The sequence below is a fragment of the Diuraphis noxia genome, unplaced genomic scaffold, assembly GCF_037042655.1.
Source record: "Diuraphis noxia isolate RWA-SAM2 unplaced genomic scaffold, SU_Dnox_SAM2 contig0004, whole genome shotgun sequence".
Taxonomy (NCBI): domain Eukaryota; kingdom Metazoa; phylum Arthropoda; class Insecta; order Hemiptera; family Aphididae; genus Diuraphis; species Diuraphis noxia.
The window spans coordinates 62,005,752-62,028,391 of NW_028301714.1; the positions used below are offsets into that span (position 1 = coordinate 62,005,752).

Consider the following 22,640-nt stretch of genomic DNA (forward strand, 5'->3'; position numbering starts at 1 on the left):
AAGAACATATATTTATATATTTTATTATTTCATATATTTTACATTACTCTTGATTGTAAACAATATTACGAACAACTGTTTATAATAAAAAATAAAAATGTAATATATTTTCCGTTTTTGCATTATCATGATCCAGGGAACCAAATCTCTAAATATCTGCGTATAATATCTATATGGTTATATCATTATGGCCGCTGAAAATTCAATAGATGAACTTATGAATATTACACTAACAGTATTTTTTTTCAACTTAATGCCAATCAGTAATCACACGTTCACACCAACTATATAATAGCAAGCATTCACGTACTTACATTTTTCTTCCATTTCTCGTCTTTTCATTAAAATATCAATAAAAACCTCAAAAATTACATAAATCAGACGTATTCAAATTCTTCGGCTCCAACGTGTTTTCTCCTCTGACGCATAGTTTGAATACCTCTGCTCTACATAATTAATCTTACCTTTAAATACTAATTAAAAAAAATAATAATAAAGTAGTTGCCTGAGTTATGATATATATATTAATATTGTGAACATCAGTGGCGTACCGACGGGGGGGGTTTTAGGGGTTTAACCCCCCCCAAGTAAAATACGAATAATGATTTTTTTTATGGAATATAAAAGCCACTAGACTTAAAAATCTATGCCCCACAAGATGGATTCAACGACATGAATCAGTTTTAATTTTCTTAGAACTACAAAATGCTGTTACAATTTCTCTTGAAACCATTTCTTCGTGGCAAGACAAAACTACTTGTTCTACAGCTTTACAACTATTATCCGCAATTCAGAATGTTGAATTCCAGATATCCCTCCGTACTACTGCCAAGATCTTTGGTATAACTTCTCCCTTGAGTCGTTTATTACAAACAGAAAATCTAGACTTATCAACTGCAATGATTCTCGCAACAAACATTGAAGAAATGTTAATTAAAATGCGTAATGATAGTGAAAAAGAATTTAATTATATTTTCAATGATGTTCAAAAAATATGTTCTGATTGGGATGTTGATGTTAAAATTCCACGAAAAGTTGGCAGGCAAGTACACCGTAGTAATATTGAAACAGATTCACCTGAAGTATATTTTCGTGTTTCAATATTCATTCCATTTTTAGATTTTTTTACTACCCAAATTCAAAAACGTTTGTTAGATCATAAACAAATTTTGTCAAGTTTTCACTGTCTCTTGCCATCAAAAATAAATAATTTAGAATTCAAAAAACAATTTGAGACTGACATTGTACATTTAGTACGTCGTTATGAAAAAATCGTTAACTGCAGTGAAGAACAAAGTATCGGAGAACTTAGATTATGGTGGAATTATGTAAGCCAAATGAATGACAATCTTAAAAATGCCCATTCAGCTTTACTTGTATGTGATGAAAAAATATTTCCAATTATACGAAAACTTTTAGTTATTCTTGTTACTCTACCAGTAACGACGGCCACACCAGAAAGGACTTTTTCGACTCTTCGTCGTCTCAAAACCTATCTACGAAATACAACCGGAGAATCTCGCTTAAACGGATTAGCAATGCTAAATATTCATCGGGATATTGAAATCTCAACAGACGCAGTACTAGATGAATTATCAAAATCATCGAGACGAATTAATATTAAGTTATAACTTAATAGGTTAGTGTTTTTAGTCCATAAAATATACATTTTTAAAAAATTTTAATGTGCATGTCTTTAAATATAAGAAGAATACAATTGTTTAAACATTTTTTTTTTTTTATATATGTATATAAAATATGGTAACCCCCCCCATTAAAGAATTCTGCGTACGCCACTGGTGAACATAACATTTGCTATTAATGTATGTTTGTAAAACGTAGGAAGCACATGAGGGTGTGGCGTCTTCTGTGGATAATACACATTTTCACCCCCCCCCCCCCCACGGCCTTTCGGAAATTTCGTTGAAATCGATAAAATGCGAGAAAAAAATATGAGAAATGTTGTGATTTTTGCTAAAATCCTAACATTGCCCCTTTTCCCGGAAAATTGTCTGCGGGCATCTATGGTTTATACTGTTTATAGGTAAGTTGAAATAAATACCCGAAGGTGTACAAACAGTTACCATATCAGTCAATTTGCCGACCAAGAAAACAGTGAGATTTGAGAGATTTGAAGGATTATCAAAGAAATTAATTTTGATTTCGCGATTGACTCGAGTACCTAATTTAACATTTATTATTTATTAATAACAGTTGAATGACACAGCACAGTATATTATAATAGTAGTCCGTGTGCGGCGCGCGCGGTTTTCAGATTTGAAAATTGGCGGGGAAAAATGTCTGGGAGATATTACAAAGGGAAGAAGAAAAAAAAAATGAAGCAGAACGACACGTCATTTTCGCCTCCACGAGGTCGCCGCCGAACGGTAAACGTCACGACCCTCCGTCGCCCGCCCACCACCGATCGGGCCAACGACCCACCGACGCGCCGCATCGGTAGTGTGCCACACGCGCACGCGCAAGCCCGCGCGAGTCACGCCGTACACGAAAATATTATTATATTCATCGTTTACGCACACACACGATATTTTCACCATTTTGTCGTTTACTCGTTTTCGTCCGGTCTCGTCGTTACATTATTCTGTTTATTTGTTTTTATACGAATTCCCAGTTTACCGTTTTGTTTGTTTCTAACCCCTCCGCGCGGCCCGTCGACGACGATAATATTGTTACCGTTTGCGCACGCGCGTTGGCGCACAGTGAGTTTAACACCGCTCCGTACGCGACCGCCGTAATAATATATAGTTCGCCACAGCAACACACACTCACCTACTTGCGCTCCACGAACGTGCACCGCGATTACCACAGCATCCATCGCCGAATCGAGTTCCATCATCGATAGCGCTTGACCGAGGAATCCCGGCCGTTGTTTCCGACACGATCCCGAACGGTGCCGAGTCGATCGTTCCCGAAAAATGGCGAAAACCTTCTCGTGTGAGTATAACGTCGTAACATCGTAATCGATGACGACAATATCATTACTTCTGTCGGACATCGTCGTCCAGTACGTCCCGTTGTGGTCTGGCCGTCGGTTTTCGAAAAAAGATTTTCCCACCCCGAGGCCGCCGCATGCAAGACTCGTGGACCACCCACACGGTGTCGCGTCCGAGGTTTTCGATGGTCTGGCCGATTTGTTTTCCTAGTTACCGTCCCGATCGGCAAATCCAATATGTGGGTTACCGGTAAACTACTTTCGGGTCCTTTTTAATTTTTCTAGGCCTTTTACTCGGTTTCCTCGTCGCCGAATTCGTACACCAGTTTGGCTACAGTGAAAAAAACATTGCCCAAAATCTGCCAAATGATAGGTACATCTATTAATTTTTTTTTCAAATTTGTTTCATATTTGTTGTTGATACCTGTTTAGGTACCATGAACGTTTTCTCTTGTCCGTCACACTGCCCAGGTTTCGGTATTGTCTGGGTAAATTAATGTATTTCAAATTAATCACAGCTATTGCTCGAAGAGATCACTGAGTTTTGTCAACCTGAATGAAAAAAAAAATTTAATTTTTATACATTTCTTTTTGTTTTCAAACATTTTCTGGACCCCTATTCTTGGACGGTCTAAACTAAAACAATAACACATTTACGAGTGGGAAGATAACAGTATATTATTGTAACCTGTAGGTTGACAACCTTGTGCTACCTAAATGATTGCTATTTTTCTCTTCTTTTTATTTCAATAATTATATTATGATACAACTGAATCTTGTTTTGCCTACTCAACAATATCAAAGTATCTATTTGATATACAACTTTTTTTTTTTTATAACACAATGTTGATATCAAATGATGTTAGATGTACAACGTTGCTGTAATTTTAACAGATAATATTCATTGGTCTCTCATGCACTATATAAGTAATATTACTAAGAAATAATAACAACGCTTCCTATTCATGCATATTATTATTAAATTATGTGGAATGTATCAATCTTGGTATTAAATTATTTAATGATTTGTTACATCCATAGACTTTTTTTTTTGTATTTTAAAATAAATTACATGGCATTAATTATTGTTAAATTGTATTTAATTACTCTGTTTTATCAGTTTAGTTTTTATTATTTTTAACTAATTAAATGTCAAATACCTAATTATTTAATTCCATAAAAAAAAAATGTTTATTTTCAATTATTTTATCCATATTGATATTGAAAAAAAATATTGGTATATTAACATACATAGAAATATTATATTTTTATTTCTTGTTCCTAAATTATTTTTAATTTACTACAAATAAAAACCTAGCCATTAAAATAAATATTGATTTTAATGTTGCATAGTCACTTAGAATAACCTTTAACTCAATAATCATCCATAATATTATTGCCAATTCTATAAATACAGATAATTTTCATTGACACCTATTTAAATATTTTTTATACTTAATGTAAGCTAAATTTTAATAATTGTATTTAGCTACACATATTTCAATATATTAAACTAATCATAGGTGCCTAATATTGGTATTTTGAATTTTCTATTATCTTAGACTATCTTTGTATTGCTACCCTGGGCTATCACCATTATAATTTTTCGCATCATTCTATCACATTTCTTCTATGAAAATAACTATAATAAATAATCTAAATTAATCATCTTGTTGTGTAAAATAGTGTCATTACTTTCTTGCACAAATAAATTGATTTTTTTTTATTATTATCTTATAAATTCCTAAATTTATATATTATATACTGATGGTATTCTAACATGATTCTTCCCCATTTTATTATAGCATGGACAGTATAAAAATATGAGCAAATATAAATTTCTTTTATAATAGTATGCGATTGAGCAATAGATGAATACTTTAATAATAATACTAATTTACCGTTACTGTGTCCAATGGAATACACTGAAACCAATAAGAGACATGCACTGGATGACAATGTTCATCGTCTTTGTTGATAGTTTCAAAAAATACCATCCTTTTGATAAATTGTTGGATTAGCTGCACATAAATTCTGTTTTGTTATATTTATAAGGGTTCAAGGTGAATACTATGCGTCTCTACTTATTGTCTTCTCAATGAATTATGTTTTAGAATTCTTTATAATTTGTTTTCTTCATACTTTAATAGCTTATTGATTATTATAAAATATAGCTATATAGATACAATTACATTTACTACCAAGTGTGATAAAATAGTATAAAAAAAAATGAACTTACTCAATGAATAATTAATTAACTAACATCCAATAGCCTGATGTATTTGATTTATGACTATGTCTAATTAAACTAGTATCAATTGATACCTTTCATGTGAATTGTATATATATTGTATACACTTTTTGTATGTGCCATTACCTATTCTTATTTTATATTTAAAAAAATAAATAATGTTTTGTTGTATACACTTACTGGAATATAAGGTTTTCATATTTTAGCCATCATCAATCCCAACAATATATTAAAATTCCGTGAAGCATTCTACAATGATGCCAAAAATGTGTTGGCCCAAAATGCCTGTTCTCGTGTCAGCCCAACAGAAGTGAGCACGTCAAGAAATAGAGTACAGGAATGTCATCATTATTACACGCATAAGGTTTGATTGATTTCTGACTTTAGATCCAAATAGCCTTTAAATGTATTTGTTTTTGTCTAGATTGAATCTGAAGGCAAACCAGTAACTAACCAAAGAAGTTCAGGTCGCTGTTGGATATTTGCATGTTTAAATGTGATCAGAGTTCCATTCATCAAACAATTCAACTTAGAAGAATTTGAGTTCAGCCAAGCTTATATTTTTTTTTGGGACAAGGTATAGTTTGTGTAAAAATTTTTAGAGATATTCTTTGTGTCTGAAAAATATAATATACTTATATGACCTTGGTTTGTTGGATGATGTTAACAATACATGGTCCCTTTTACACACCTGTTCCTCATTTGTGATTTGTATTGTACTTCTGTCAATAGGACTGGTTTTTTTGGGGGGGTTCAAATTCATCCCAAACACAATGAAGGTTTAGGTATAATAAACAGAATGCTGTTCAGATTTTTCAAAACTACAATCAATTTGCTTGCAGTTGACATGTATTATTTGAGAGTATAAATGTTTATGAGCACAAGATATTGTATAGAAACTAAATCTATTGTATACTTTTTCATTTTTTTTCATTATTTAATATTTAGATATTGCATAGAAAGATATAAAACTATTTATTCCATACCTAATAATTCTGTTGACTGTTATTGATAGAGAAATACAGAGATATAACAATAAATGTGCTGTTATTTGCATTAATTAAGATAATAAAATATATATATATATATATTTGTGTGAGAAAAAGTACCTATTGTCTTTCAATAAAATAAAATGAATAGTTTAAATCAATTTATATAAATGAACACAAATGTATTAAAGTAAAATAAGATAAAAAAAATATTTAAATTTGTGAACAACCTGCTTAAGACTGTATCATTTTAATCTTAAATATTTTGAGTAAAATGTGGAATGTATTGGTTTTATAATTATAATTTTTTTGTTTTGTGTGGAAAAATGTATGTACCCTTTTTTAATTCTGATATTTAGTTTAAATAAATAAACTTGTATAGTTTCAATACTTATTTCATTGATAATTGTCCTCGAATTTCTGAAAACAATCATATGAAGAGAAGATGTTATTGAAAGTACAAATGTAATTTAGTGCATTTACAACTGAATTTTGCTCATTAGTGATTTTAATTTATTGATTTATAAAATAATGTATCAATGAATGTTATGTTTATATAAGCTACGATAGTTGTAAAATAATTGATTTATTGTATTTTTAGATTGAAAGAAGCAATTATTTTTTAAATGCAATTGTGCAAACCGCTAAGCGTGGTGAAACTGTTGATGATAGAACTACTGCTTGTTTGCTCTCTGTAAGTTACCAATTAGATAACATAGTTATGTTGTTAACATTAAAAATTATTTTCGTTGACTAAAGAAACCTATTGAAGATGGAGGTCAGTGGGATATGTTGGTCAACATCATAACCAAGTATGGATTGATGCCAAAGAAGAACTTCCCAGAGTCATTTAGTTGCGAAACAAGCAATACTATTAATGTTATACTGAACAGCAAGGTAATATGTCATAACTCTTAAAAAATAACTGACAGATGTTTTATGATATTTACATTTTTACATTTTTAGCTTCGAGAATATGCCATAATTTTACACAAACTTGTCAGCGATAACGCAACAGACAATGAGATTAAAACCAAAATTGAAGAACAGATGGAAGTTATTTATCGAATTGTTGGTATTTGCATGGGTATACCTCCAGCTACATTTGAATGGCAATACTATGACAAATCTAAAGTGTTCAACACTGTTGGACCTATCACTCCGTTGGATTTCTATTTGACACATGTCCGCCCTGTGTTTGATGTTGTAGAAAAGGTATGTGCTTAGATTATCTAACAATATGTAGTATATTATTTCGTAATCAATTCAATTATATTTGTATTCAGGTGTGTTTGATCTCGGATCCACGGCCAAACAACCAGTACGGTAAATTATACACATTGGACATGTTAAATAACATGGCTGGTGGACGTAAAGTTCTCTATAACAACCAGCCAATTGAAGTATTAATCAAGGCAGCTCAAGATTCCATTGTAAATAATGGTGAACCAGTATGGTATGGATGTCAAGTAAGCAAAAGATTTTCTGATAAGCTTGGATTGGAAGATTTGAAAATGTAAGTTTCATAAAATAATCTTAAATATACACATATTTATTTGAAAACATATAATTTATTCGAGTATTTATAATTTTAGTCATGATTACCAGCTAGTATTTGGAACTGATGTATCTATTCCGATGACTAAAGCTCAACGTATGTTATATGGTGAATCTGCTATGACACACGCAATGGTCCTAACTGGAGTTAATGTAGATGTAAGTAAATCATAATAAATTTGTGAAAATAATTTTAAACCCTCAAATATTTTCATTTGTTTAGAATGGTAATGCAACCAAGTGGCGTGTCGAAAACTCTTGGGGTGAAGAACGCGGTGACAAGGGTTACTTGATGATGACCACAGATTGGTTTAAAGAATACGTATTTGAAGTGGTTGTTGACAAGAGTCTGTTATCCGAAGAGGTGTTGTCTGTGTTCCAACAAGAACCTCAAGTACTCCCCATTTGGGATCCAATGGGAACATTAGCCTAATTATTACTGAATTATTATTTTGATTTTTTTTTTTTTCCATATTCATTTTGTATGAATATTATATAATATGCAATTATTACATAAAATGTATAGTTTGAAAATGTTTTATACTCTATTTGTTTGTATAGGACATTTCCAAACTCTTATTGTATGCTATATAATATCGTAATCTAAAATCATATGTGTGCTATTTGAATTAAATTACACACTTATATATTTTATACATTATACTGAAAGATATTTTGTATTATTTTTTCACATACCCCTCAATGTCCTCGAAGAATAAAGAAGTTTAAAATAATATATTTTATTGAATAGTCATCAGTCATCATAAAAATACCGAAATTGTTATACTCTAACCTAGCGTTTCTTAAACTTTTTCATCCATGGAACCCTTTTTGATGTCCACTTTTGTCGTGGAACCCCTACTGTTTTTAGCTTTTTACCTTTTTTTAGGATTATTTGCAAATAAATTATAATATTAAGTAGAAATATAGATTATTGAATATAGAGTTAGCTGATAAATTATTCCATATGGCTTATATATCATTATTTAATAAACAAGTATTTTTTTTCCATAATGGATATTTTAAAGTAATTTTCTTGAACGCCGTTTTTATAAAATGACTTAAGCTTCGCGGAACCCCGAAGTGATCTATACGGAACCCCAGGGTTCCTCGGGGAACAGTTTAAGAAATGCTGCTCTAACCAATCATAATCAAAATGTGTGTTCTTGTCTCTATAATCTATTATTCGGGATAAAAATTATAGATTCTGCTGACTGAAACTAGCTGCATCTGTTAATCATCGCCCTTAAACGCTTACCACCACTTTAGTGGTAAATACGTCGATAATTCACTAAGCGAGATTTTAGTTTGTTAAAAAGTGGTATGTACATTATCTTGAAATAAAAAACTAACTTGTATAAAAATAAAAATACCGCGCTACAATAGAAAATATTTATTCCAATCAAAAATACATAAATATACAATTTTAATTTAGATCTAAACACTTTATAAAAAGAAAAAAAAACAAAATAATACTGTGCAATATTTTGTACTGGTTTTTAAACAACTAAAAATTTAAAAGTAACTTCTTCAATGTACAAAAAAAAAAAAAAAAATAGTATTTTGATAGTACCTATTTAATAATAACATATACAAAAATGTAAAAAATGATGAGGCACTTTTTAGGTAACTAATTAACACGAGTAAGCACAAAATGATGTGGTAAATAAAAAATATTACAAAATCAATAATATTTAATAGGTCCTATAACAAAAGAATAAGCAATCGAGGCTGTAGACATATTATAATAATTGTTTCCTATTCAGTGGAAGTATACGATTACACGGACCAATAATTTTGTTTTGGCACATTACATCAAGTCTAGAGTTTAATCGAAATTGACACATATAATAGCTTAAACACTAACAATCTAACGCTCCTATAATATATTTATGGCGGTGCTAAAATAACAGTCTTTCGGCCATGGACAATAAATAATACAAAAAATGGCCTACAATCAGTGAAATAAAATATTATCGTACAGTCGATACATTAAAAACAAATCAATTCGTGAAAGGCCGTTACAAAAAATAAATAAAAAATTTGACTCGGTCATACATAATATTAATATATTTCATGGTAATCCTAATAATTTTGAGTAAGCCATTTTTCGAGAAAAAAAATTGGCCCGAGCTTATTAATCATACAAATTATGTACTAATCGGTGACTTGTGCTCCGAATTCGAACAAGTCCTGATAGTTTTTCATAACAATATAATATATAAAATATAATTTATCGTATGCGTCTAAAATTCGCATAATTATGTTATGGTTGTGTAACGAGTGTTAAAATAAAAATAAATAAATAAGTAATCTTACCATTCGAGTAGTATACACATAATTATATAAGAGTAAAATTGGCACAAATAAATAATGATATTTTAAGGTAACGATACTAAAATATTAAGCGAGTGACGGACGTCCGAGTAAAAAAGTAACCGGGTTACACCTTTGACTGACCTCTATGGCTCTATATGGTCTTTGAGTATTACAAAACCAAAGTTGGATAATCGAGCCAATGAAATAGGTATAGCTTAATAACTCCGATTTATCAAAACGAATAACTAACCCAAGAACGGACGGTTTCGTCCAACTTTTTAATTCGAAATTTTCGAAATCGGTTCGCGAACGACAGGCAGACTTTTAGGATAATCGATAATGTTCACGGGATAATCATGCTCTAACCCCGCCCACCGAGTGAGGATTTCGGGTTTTTTTTCCGTCAGAAAATAAAGCGTTACTCGCACACTGTTCTTCTCGCTTGTACGAAAATGTAAATTAAACAAAAAAAAACAAAAAGATTTTGTCAGTTTTTAAACTATAATATTACTAATTAATGTTCGTGTTGGTCTTGACGTGGTTGATGGTTTTTGATTTGGCCGTTTTAACGGCGCCGGCGGTGGCTACGGCAGAAGGCGACGCCGAAGTGGACATAAAACTCGGCGGCGGTGGCGAAGAATACGACGACGTACCATTGGTGCACCTCGTGCAGTTCGGCTTGTTGGCGGACGCGGCGCCACCCTGCGGCGTCTGTTCCGGTGCAGTAGACGATGGCAGTGGCGGCGGTGGGTGGTACGACGACAAAGACAGCGGCGGCAGTGGTCTGTACAGAGACGACGCGACGGCCGTAGCGGCGGAGAGCGACGACGAAGGGGTGGCCGCCGTTTGCGTGGCCTTGTTTTCGGTGACCAGCGCGTTTGTTTGTTTGAGCAGCGTCTGGTCGTTGCACAGAGCCGATATGAGAGGCAAGTCCAGGTTGCGGCTTTTCTCCCGCAATGACACGATGTCCAACACCGTCGTGGACCCGTTCGGAGTGGTGGCGTCATTGGCGGTGGTGGTGGTGGTGGTGTTGGTGGCACTGTTGGTGGTGGTGGCGGCGGCGGCGGCGGCGGGTCGACGAGGATTGACAACAGCCGCGGGCTTCTGGAGTCCGGTCACCGGCGGTGGCGGTGGTGGCGGCCGTCTACGGAACAGCTGCACTTTCGGGGGAACGGCCGGTGCCGACGTGCTGGCCGCCAATAAGTCATCGTGAGAGTACGTTCGGACGGGCAGCGGCAACGGCTGCAGCCTGTGATGGTGGTGGTGATGGTGTTGCGCTGCGGCGTAGTCGGCGGCCGCGGCCACGGTGCCCGGGAACAGCAAGTTTTGATTGGACGCGTATTTCAAGTGTGGCGGCAACGGAGGCAGCGGCGGTGGCTGTTGCTGCTGCTGACCGAGTAGGTGATGGTGGTGATGGTGGCGGTGGGACAGCGACGACGATGACGCGGACGACGATGACGGCGGTGGCGGGGGCGGTGACACTGCGACAGCCACGTTCGGCGTGCTTCGGTACAGGTGCGCGTTGGCCTGGTACGACGGTGGGTCGCGGCCGTAGTACCTGTGGTATTGGTTCCGACGGCCGCGGGCCAGCTTGGCGTCCACGTACTCTTGGCGGCTGACCGCTGGGTCTTGGAGCGGATACACGACAAAGTCGACATCGGACCGGAGTTGCTGTTTGTACTGTTCCAGTTGCAAGTCGAACCGCTTGGGCCGAGGTGGTGGCGGGGGCGGCGGTGGCTGTCGAGCGTGCAGCAGCGGCGGTGCTACCGATGCGACGGAGGCGGCTGCCGGGTAGATGTGGTGGTAGAACGCGGCGCCGCTCTTGTGCACGTCCAGGTAATTGTTACTGTTGACCTGCACGCACTGGTGATGGTGATGGTGATGGTGATGGCCGCCGCAGAACTTGACCACATTAGACAGTAGATCGAGCGACCGGCGGACGTCCCAGTGGGCGGCCGCAGTGCCGGTGCCACAGTCAAAGTTGGCCAGTGATAGGTTAGACAGGGACGGGGCGCCGGTAACAAAGTTCATCGGCGGAGGCAACGTCACGTAATCTGAATCTGAGTCCAGCGTCGAACTGGTGGTCGGCCGGGACGGGTAGAAACCCTTACGGGGCGTCTGCAGCGATTTGCGGCCGACGATCAGGTCGGACAGCTCGACGGCGGACAGAAGCGCACCGCGCCCACCCTCGGAAGGGTCGCTGCCGTCGCCGCGGAAACTGCCAGAGTTGCTGACCACCGAACCACTGCGGCTGCGGCCGCCGGTCGCCACACCACCAGCGTCCGCGTAACCGTCCAACGCGCACCGGTTACCGCAACCAGTTTCACCGCATTTGGACGATGACACGGACGACAGGGCTGCGTCGGAGATGGTCGTGGCGGTCGTGGCGCCACCGATGCAATACGAACTGTCGCTGGTAGCCGCGGCTGACAGGTCGTACAACTCGTCCGCACCGCCACAACCGCCGTCGCAGTCGTCGACCGCTGCGACCTGCTTACCGAGGCCCACCGGACGCCCTTCCTCGTCCGCTGACGTGGACGATGCTGCCACCGTGTCCGGCGGCAGTGAAGCGCTGTACGCTGAGTCGGCATCCGGTTGCTGTGTCATGGACGATTTTTGCATGGCGGCCGCGGCCGTCGTGGCTTTGTAACTGCCGCTGCCGCCATGGTTGCAGTCCACGCTGCAACTGCAGTTATCGGTGGTGTATGAAGCGGAAGCCGTGTCTTTGGACGCTGTGCTGTAGCTGGCGCACGTGTACACGCCGCTGCTAGTGTTCGCCGATTGATTGCTGTTGTCCACGTACGCCGCCCTGGCCCTCGGATGCCTGTACATCAGATATGCGTCGCTGCTGTCCTGCGCTGACTGCACCGAATAGTCCAGCTCAGACATGGCTGAATTCTGCGCCGTGTGACTGTAACCCAGCTCCACGCTGGATGATATGCTTCCATTTGGTACCTGTGACACAAGCGTATTATTGTGAGGAAATGTGGCAAAGTTAAATAATTGGTTAAATCAATTTTTCAAAGTCTATAACATAACCAGTTAGTTAATTTTCTTACTAACATCAAAACTTATCTCGTTAAATATAAAATTTATTGAGTCAACTTAGCTATTTCCAGTTGATTAAAAAGATAATACGTTAGTTAAAATCATGCTTATACAGTTTAACATGTCTCAATTATAAAAAGAATGAGTTAATCATTTTTAAATTTCTATAAATTTTTTTATATAAAACTAGTATGTATTTCAAAAAGGAATTTTTAGATTGCAAAACGATGATAAAACTTAAAACGTTCATCATATGTACCTACAATTATAAAATGTGCATACCTTGTCCTTGGGAATAGAGGTCTTCGGGTCGGACGTCGAAATACTAGAATCGGAGCAACCGCCGTTCTCGCATTTTTTCTTTTCGATGACGTCATCGTTTTTTTTCGATTTTGATTTCTTCTCATTGGTCCATTTCAGCCCATCAAACGCGTTCTTATCTGCACCGCACGAAAATAAATAATTAGTGGTTGTTAATCATTAACGCGCAGACACAGACACAATGACATTTTTTGCGTTTTTAATTTTTATTAGTTTTGCCGATTCATTGGGCGCACTCACCAGATGAGTTGTTGTTCAAAAACGTATCCAAAAGCCTCGGATGTACCGTCATGCAAAATTGATGCGTGTCTCGACACAGCGCCAACAGCCTCTTGCTCTTTTCGTCCGAATTCGTGTAGTACACCAATCGATCAGTGTTCGATGGCCTCAGTTCGAATTTTTTACGCTATGGCAATGTTAAAAATCAATTATAATAATAAATTAATAACAATATTATATGTTACTATATTTATATACTATATGTATTATAATTGGTAAAAATTATAATATAGACTAAATTGTTATACATAGTGTAGCCATTATTATGTACTAGGTAGGTAATATATAGCTAGATACAGTGGCGTAACTAGATAAAAAAAACTAAGGAGAAAAGTAATTTATTCGTCATATTCGAAACCATCAACTTACACAAGCCTCATAGACTCATTTTATGGCTTGGTATACCCATCGTATAGTTAAATAATATTAAGTAAATAAGAATTCGTTAAAAAAGAGTGCTGCGTATTAAATAACTTGTTTGAAAAATTAATGCAATGATAATTATCTAATCGCAATAATCCATGAAATAATGTTATTAGGTTGTTTTAGTAATCCAGATAATGCGATAACGTTGACAATATACGTGTATTGTAAATAAGTTACGCATCAGAAGAAACATCTAACAATATAGGTACAATAACTTGCAATAACTTTAGGGTATAAATATTTGAAATCTAATAAATAAGTAAATAATTTCTTTATTTTATAATATTTAAATATTTATACTGAAAAGGAATAATTGGGGAGGGGGACAAAATTACACCATTGACTAGACCATATAGCTATGTGGCTTATAATTTTAATTACTACTATACTTACGTCAAAACACAGCTTGACGATGGTGTTCCACAAGAATAAACCAGTGAGTGCTTGCGATAAACTTTCCTGTTGAAAAATATTTGTTTGATAGATTATTATTATCATGTAGGCCATAGACGGAAATTGGGAGTTGCCCTCCACCCAAAAAGTCGTCCTAATCCCCCTAATGGTTTGAAAATAATTTGAATACCTTAAATTTATAAATCATGTCAATAAAAAATGATACCAAAGTAAGTACAGATTTATAATAAAAACTAGGTACTATTAAAATAAATATTTTAACAAAAAAAATTGATTATTTTCGACGATCAATAACACTGTGATCACGACTATTAGCAATACAATATACTCTGAAAATAAATTTAGAATCTTACTGCTAACCACCAGAGGTTGAGATTGGACTACTGTTTATCGTTGTATTTGAAGTTTTGACTACCTGATGTAAAAAATCGGTTATTAAGTACATATGTTATATATATATACGTATAGTTTAGCTAAATCGCGTATTTCCAAATTTTTGTAATATTGAATAAATTATCACAAAAAAAAAAAACCAATGGATTTTGTAATATTACCTTTTATATATTATGAAATTATAAATACCGATGGTTCTTTGAGCAAACCGAGAACATTTTTTCATTCTAGCTAGGTAAGTGTTCTTAGATCCCCCTCTCCTCCAATAAATAACTTTGCCCCAAAAACACTTATTTTTCGCTAATGTTCATTATACATAGAGGTTTTCTCAATAGTTGACAACACCCTGTATTGGAAATTTTTTAATTCCCTATATGACTGTCCACTACATAGAGGTTTCACTGTATTAATGTTGGAATTTGCAATAGGACTCACGTGGAACATCTGCACGCCGTTGGTAGAAATGGCCAAAAACACGCTGTTGCATATGGACAGCGCGCATCCCTGAGTTTGTTTTGGCTGCGACTTGTTCAACCTCAACCGGTATAGGTGAGACTTATGCACCACACCAGCTTCCTGGAGAAACATTGTCTGTGCACAAACCTTGGACATTCCTTTATGGCCCTTGTGCAGAGTGCACAACGTCTGTTTCACCTTGTGCTCGTTAATCTTGTACACCTGTAATAAACATGAGTGATGATGAGTCAAACGCCGATTAGACGAAATTTGCAGTAGTGCCTATAGAGAACTCGAAATTTCTAAAGGTACCTTTAAGGGTTTTATTAATCACAGATATTTACAAAAGAAAATTTATGGTCTTATAAATCACATACAAAGTGATTCAGCAAGTATGCGCACCCCAAATTGCAGTTCCCTTCAGTAATGAATTTTTTTTTCAACTTTTTACTTTTGAGTATTTTTAAATATTCTTGATGTATTATCATCATAAAGAATCGAACACTATCGAATCGAATCATCATCTCCCGTTTATTCCAAAACTATCAACTTAATAGATTTATTACCCTTATAGTATACAGTTACTTGATACACTCATTCGAATTAAGATTAATCTGTTGTTCCCTACCCGACACGTTCCTGAGTATCCGGTATTTAGAGGTTTCACTGTATTACACACAAATTTTCAAAAGTCATCTACATACAATTAACAGAAAGTACGCCGATTCTCGTATATATATATAAAAAAAAATGGTATCGCCACAGAACGCCCATAAAATGGTATAAAAACGTTGTGCTCCACAGGTACGCTTAAAATTACAAAATAAGAGTTTTTGAATAATTCCGTTATTAAAATAAAAATTGGAGATGAGTATGCAAGAAAATTTGTATAATATAAGCACAAATATTTATTACTTAAATAAATTAAGAAATTTTCAAAGGTCACCTGCACGTTTTCATAGCTTACGGGCGCCAGAACCGAATAGGTTTTAAACTGGGCCGAGATATAATCAGTATGAATGTATTATGTAGTACAAATCCTCAAATCCAATGCGATTCTGTGGGGAAGTTGTGCTAAACAAAATGATAATAAACTGCAGCCTAAGTAAATTATATAGGTGACTCAAGTACCGCGATAGCGTGTACACGATGCGATGAGGCATGTATCAATATAAGTCAATACCTTCGATGGAAGATACTGTTCGAGCAGCTCGGACGATATGTCCGTGTCAGTCGTGTGATCGCCGAGGTCCGCCTGCAGGCCGAGTGCCACCAGCGACAATACGTTCTGGTCGTCTTCCGTGGAGCCACCCCTTTCCGCGACATTTTTACGCAGCTGAAGATAATAGTGTTGCCGGGTGATGTCATCGCTGAAAAATTAACGTGTCTAATTTAATATACGCTGCAATAACATGAAAACAATTTTAAACGTGTACGTATATGACCACTATTATTAATTATTAATTACGCGTAATTTTTATCATCATTTAAAAAATTATTCTGACCTTTACGAGTTTATCTGTACAATAAGTAATTTTGATGAAAACGATGTATTTACATATTTAGTAGTTTGAAAGATGGGCATTAGCCACCCAGTATAGTGCCGCGCAACAGGTCAATTGAGTACCTATATAGTATATACCAACTCCTTATAGACCAGCATAATCTGCCATTTTTTTAGTCTCCTATTAGGGGTTTTGTTGGAATATTGCTAGAGGATAGAAGTCAATGTTAAATGCTTAGTGGGTTTAAAGTTTTAAACTCTTTGATGAAGTATATATATAAGATAGAAATCTAATGACTTTTTGCATGCTGCTTTTAGTTTTAAGGTTTTTATAGAAATCGTTATATTTTGTTACATACCAATTTTATATAAATATGCAATACTCTGATACGCCGCAGTAATAAATGCTGCATGTATAAGTAAATTATAAATTATGATAATATATTATGTCGTAGAGGAATCAGCGATAATATTCCTATACCACAGAAATCCGAAAACCACGGGGTCCCTACCGGATGGTCAACATTATCGTTCGAAAAGGTTTGAAAATGTACATATAATATAAAAGGGATAATCGTGACAATTTCTACTGTTAAAAATGTAGCGTAGCCATCACACGTTCCATAAATGACGCTATACGTCGTATAATTGTACAATGTACAGTAATAGGTAGCGTAAGTGTTATGTATTATGAACTTCGACGTGTACTTAAGTTCAGATATCATTTTTAATCCGACATAACACTTTTAATCCGTTCGTTAAAATCATACCCAACGACATGCCATATTATTCATAGCGAAATATCGTCTAGTTAACGCGATGACCGCAGTGAGGATTAATACCATGTTTCTATATAACCTTATTATCAGATTATGATCTTCTATCGATATAAAAACCTTAAGCCTGTATTACGCACTACTGTTCATCGATATCGTCATTAGAATTTTTGTTTCTTGGTCAGCGTGAACACATCATTAAAGGCATCTGATCAAATTTTCTCTTCTCCGCACCCATCAACGCCACCGTACCGAATTGATGTCGGAAAAAATTGTACGAGGAGTGACGGTTAGTGAGTCGTAAATATTTTTATAATTATTTTAACGCATAATTTACTGTCAATCACGTGATATTTATGTATATAAGCTACGGGTATACATATATACGTATAAACATAATATACATATACGTATACAAGTATAAAATGTATGTATAAACATTAAGCACTCGCTTAGCTTAACTATAACTATATATACATTCCACGAATGCATTAAACTGTATACGCACGCAAACGATTCGTGCTACCAGTCGAATAATATGACTTTTTAAATAACTTAATGACTCGTTTAATATTTATTCAAACATTTTTGTCCGGCGACTTGAATAAGTATTAATGTGTATAATGTAATAAAATATATGTGCACACACAAACATATCATATATTCTCGGCGGCTATAAATTATAAAAAAAAAAATCACGAACTTAAATCGAATTAAAATTATATATAATATATCTATCGCTCTATATTTATAAATGTATAATATTATGTATGTGTGTATACGTTGTAATTACCGTAGAGATTTAGTAGTGTCGACGTAAAACTTGACGCGTAAATGCAACTGGAGTAGAGGTTGGCCGTTTTGATCGAGACCCTGAGGCGTGATAAAACAAAAAAACAAAATTAAAATACCGATGTTGAGTTGTAATCAAATACACGAGTGTATATCATAAATATATGTAAATAATAAACGAGGAAGACAAAGAAGGGATTAAACCCGTTTTCATTTGGCATTAGGTAATACTTTCTTGCAATCTTACACTGCAGGTACATATATATGAGATATATACATGTCTTTAGCTGGAAGGAACACGATAATGTAACGTGACCTTGGTTTGGGACGAAAAACTATATATATACACGTATTTGTTGTTGTACGTATCAAAACAACATATCATTTTGACAACTTAAAAACCAATTATTGTGTACGCACGCATATATATATTTCGTCCGGAATAAATTTAGACGGTTGCATAATAAATTTCCTTTCTCGCGCGGGTTGTACTCATAATTATACGTATTCCAACCGGCAGCCTGAGCGGAACAACCAATTAATATTTAAAAATACAATCCCACTTTTAAGTCCCCCCCTCCCCCAACCCACTTGTAACTAACAACCAAGTTGCTAATTATATGATTCGGTGTTGTATAGGATAACAAAATTATAAATAATTATTAACGTTACACAACTATAAACATGTTCGGTATACTATAACAGTCTCAAGTTATAATGTTTTTAATTAATTTCAATGGTATTACAGGAAATCGGTTAACACGACGGTCTACAATTTTCTTCGTAAATCTGGTAAAGTCGTAAGTTAGAATGGATAAATTATGTTTGATAAGTTTGTATTAAACAAAGAAAAATGTAAATACTTACATGTGTCGAAGATGATTTCCAACTTTTTGGCGAATACTTAGACAGTTTACTTTCAGGGTCAGTGAAAAAATATTCTTCGTCTGAAATAAAACAATACACATTGTAATAATAATAAGCTTCGATGGGCAGCCATGTGCTTGAATTGTCTATACATAGCGCCTTGACATATTTGCATTATTATACATTGTTATTGGTTATAGTTTTTAATAATAAAAAAAAAACAACTATCTACATTCCTTTACTACGCTTAGGGTATATTAGCGCACTATATATTTTCTCTCTCTGAACTACGAGCAATGTAGCAAATTTATGATTAACAAAACCAACCCTGTGTCATTACTCATTACTTTAAAATTCAAGTGAATTTGTCTATTATCAAACTTTAAGATAAGAACGTTACCTGTGTCCATAGATTGGCTTTTTACGATAGTTTAATTCGTGTACAATTGCCAATTTATATGTATCTATAATTTATATTTATTTATTTACATATAAATTAAAAGGGTCAAAGAGAAATAGAAATTAAATAGTGAATCGACATCCTCTTATATTGTCATTAAAACATATTTGGCGAAAAATAATTATTCGTTAATTACGTTTATAATTTTTTATTACTAACACGTTACAATATATAATTTAATTAATTTTCGTTTGTAAAAAAAGCAGTTATTATTAAAATATATGATCCGATTTATTTTCAAACAATAATTTATACGATAAATAACATTCGCGTGCATAATTTATTTGTATACGATAAATCTTAACAGTTATATACATGTATATAAAATATATATATATATATATATAATTGCAATCTAAATAATATATGTGTATAATCTGCACGGGTATAGGTAAAACGCGTTGGCATTCATAACATTTTTACATAATATTATAGTAAAATTTTATAAACGAAGAATTTGTGAAATAATAAAATTAATTGAAAATATTAAGGCGACAGTAATAGAAGTATTAAACAATTATATTCTGTGTGTATAAAGTTTAAAAAAGGTAATTTAATATCGATCATCTCCTCGATTATACATGCATAATATACCGAAATCATATACAAACGGCGACAATATAAAATTAATTTTATATTACCATTCTATATCTTTAAATTCTTTTAGTTTTGTATTATTATTATTTATTTAAGTACCATGTTTACGAATCTGTTCGAATCACATGTGTATATATATATATATACATCATACATACCACCATCATACCGGTATAATATAATGTACAATGATCGCGTTTACTGTTTTTATTACGGTCACAACTCGCAGTTGCAGGTTATATTATGCATCATTAGATTCATTAAACAGTGCTCGTAATAAAACAGAGAATTAATAATATTAAATGCATTATTATATTATAGTTTATAGTCTGAGCGAATGTACAATAATGTATAAGTATTAAATTATAATATACTCTAAAAAAATTATGTACAATTTATTATGTAAGCTTTAATTATATACATTGTAATTTTACATCTATAGGTATCTATATATACTATTATTCTTTTGTCGTAATAGAGTAATAGATATCCTACTCACCTAGAATAAATGCCAATGCGAACAGTTCGACGTCTTGCATTCCTTGAGCAATCATGTAAGTCGTAAGCTGTGAGAAGACTTCTTTCACCCGAGATTTACCCTAAAAACAAAAATACAGTTTCTGTAAGACTAATAAGGTAACGACGTTTATATTATATATATATATATATTTTCATCGTCTATAATAATTTTTCTTTCTCTCTATATACATATATGGGGTGATCCATTTAACGGACAAGCTATGTATAGTAACAGAAAACACTAATGACGTTTTTGAAAATATTTCTTTCAAATATTTTTAAGTCAACATTATAGTAGGTAGTTTTATTATTTTCTATAGTTATTATTTTTTTTTCAAGTGTTTTATTTTTTTTACGACAAGACACATTTTTTATTTCATATGATTATATTACACATCATGGAGTGTAAAAATCTATTTAGTTAATCTATAAAAGTCAAATTTCGGAAAAGTAGTTTATTATTTATGACTTATAAATATTTAAATTTTAAAGATTAAATAAGTGAAGTGGTAGAATAACATTTCACGAGGAACCCCTTTTTACTACTCCACTCCGCTCATCAAAATTGTAAAATAAATTTATAACAAACTATTAGTCTGAAATTATACTTTCATACAACGAAGTTTTCCAATAAATAGATTTTTTTTGGAATCAACAATTCGAACGTGTGTTGGAATTTAAAAAACGTGAAAATTATTTAATGAAAATTGTAAAAATATATTTTTTAGAAAAATGTCTGAACAACTTTAAATTATATAAAAAAAAAAAATAATGAATGAATGCTTAACGTTATATGGATCACGATCACCCGATATATATCTCACACAGTTATACGCACACTCACTCACACAAACGCTTTTTTATTATATACGGCGACGATAAAATCGATTTATTAAAATAATTTTTTTGGAATCCTAAATAAATCTCCACCGTTCCGTGACTGCGACGACAAAATATAATATTATTAGACTAATATATTTTATATTATGTAGGTTGAACGTATAACTATGAACATTTTTTTTGTTTTTTGTTTTATACTCACGCGCTCTGACAATATAATATTATAAATTCTATTGTGGATGTACCCGAATTCCATGCCGGTTTCCAGTGGTCCAGTTATAACACGTCTACCACAACAACACTTATTGTTATATTTTGTGTTATACACGCGTATAGGTCCTATATATAATATTATATTTTACGATATGGCGGCATTACGGTATGTACTATGGCGGCCTCATACTCGTGTGAGACATATAATATGTATTTATATATAGGAACCATCATCACAGTCGAAATTCGCGGACATAATAATATTTGCCAGGTAAACAATGTATCGAAAAATACAAATATTTTCTTCTCTCTCTCGCGCACACACACACACACATCGCTGGCGTCTCTCTCGTATTTAATCTTTTTTTCTTCTTCTTTTTCTTCTTCTTCGCCGCGGCGGTGGCGGCTTACAGTCGCAGTCGTAGTCGTCATTTTACACTCACCTCGACAATGAAATACAATAATTGGCCAGTGAGCAGGTGGACGGCAGCGAACCGGTTTTGTTGGCTGGCAGGCGTTGAAACAGACAGTAGAGGGCCGCTCACTGTGCTGGCGCTCCGCATGCTAGCTCGCCCGACGCCTACATTTCGCGCGCCCACATAATATCTGCAACTGATTAACATGCATACAATATTATTACACGAGCGTAATCGACACGCCGCCGAC

General features: G+C 34.6%; 3 protein-coding genes across 5 annotated transcripts in view; 2 read left to right on the top strand and 1 right to left on the bottom strand.

Moving 5' to 3' along the window:
• The first annotated feature begins 187 nt into the window (after nt 1-187).
• LOC149056302 (52 kDa repressor of the inhibitor of the protein kinase-like) lies at nt 188-1,631 on the top strand. Its single transcript, XM_089227051.1, has 2 exons — nt 188-263; nt 697-1,631. The coding sequence occupies exons 1-2, from the start codon at nt 188-190 to the stop codon at nt 1,629-1,631; spliced, it is 1,011 nt and encodes a 336-aa protein (XP_089083177.1).
• A 1,132-nt stretch (nt 1,632-2,763) lies between these two features.
• LOC107167158 (bleomycin hydrolase) lies at nt 2,764-8,411 on the top strand. The gene is made up of 9 exons (XM_015516082.2): nt 2,764-2,955; nt 5,411-5,568; nt 5,629-5,781; nt 6,795-6,887; nt 6,953-7,090; nt 7,160-7,408; nt 7,480-7,709; nt 7,789-7,909; nt 7,974-8,411. The coding sequence occupies exons 1-9, from the start codon at nt 2,937-2,939 to the stop codon at nt 8,181-8,183; spliced, it is 1,371 nt and encodes a 456-aa protein (XP_015371568.1). The 5' UTR covers nt 2,764-2,936; the 3' UTR covers nt 8,184-8,411.
• Nucleotides 8,412-9,128: 717 nt separating this feature from the next.
• ex (FERM domain containing expanded) overlaps nt 9,129-22,640 on the bottom strand; it is a 32,398-nt gene continuing 18,886 nt past the window's right edge. For 2 of the 3 annotated variants that reach the window (XM_015516072.2, XM_015516073.2), the window contains 10 exons: nt 22,418-22,586; nt 20,902-21,001; nt 19,346-19,425; nt 18,480-18,559; nt 16,590-16,776; nt 15,386-15,628; nt 14,537-14,602; nt 13,679-13,844; nt 13,400-13,557; nt 9,129-13,024 (listed from right to left, as the gene is read on the bottom strand). In XM_015516072.2, the coding sequence (XP_015371558.2) occupies nt 10,580-13,024; nt 13,400-13,557; nt 13,679-13,844; nt 14,537-14,602; nt 15,386-15,628; nt 16,590-16,776; nt 18,480-18,559; nt 19,346-19,425; nt 20,902-21,001; nt 22,418-22,537 (3,645 nt within the window). In that variant the 5' untranslated portion in view covers nt 22,538-22,586 and the 3' untranslated portion in view covers nt 9,129-10,579. The remainder of the gene's footprint in view (nt 13,025-13,399; nt 13,558-13,678; nt 13,845-14,536; nt 14,603-15,385; nt 15,629-16,589; nt 16,777-18,479; nt 18,560-19,345; nt 19,426-20,901; nt 21,002-22,417; nt 22,587-22,640) is intronic. The other variant, XM_089227703.1, reaches the window with a different exon arrangement.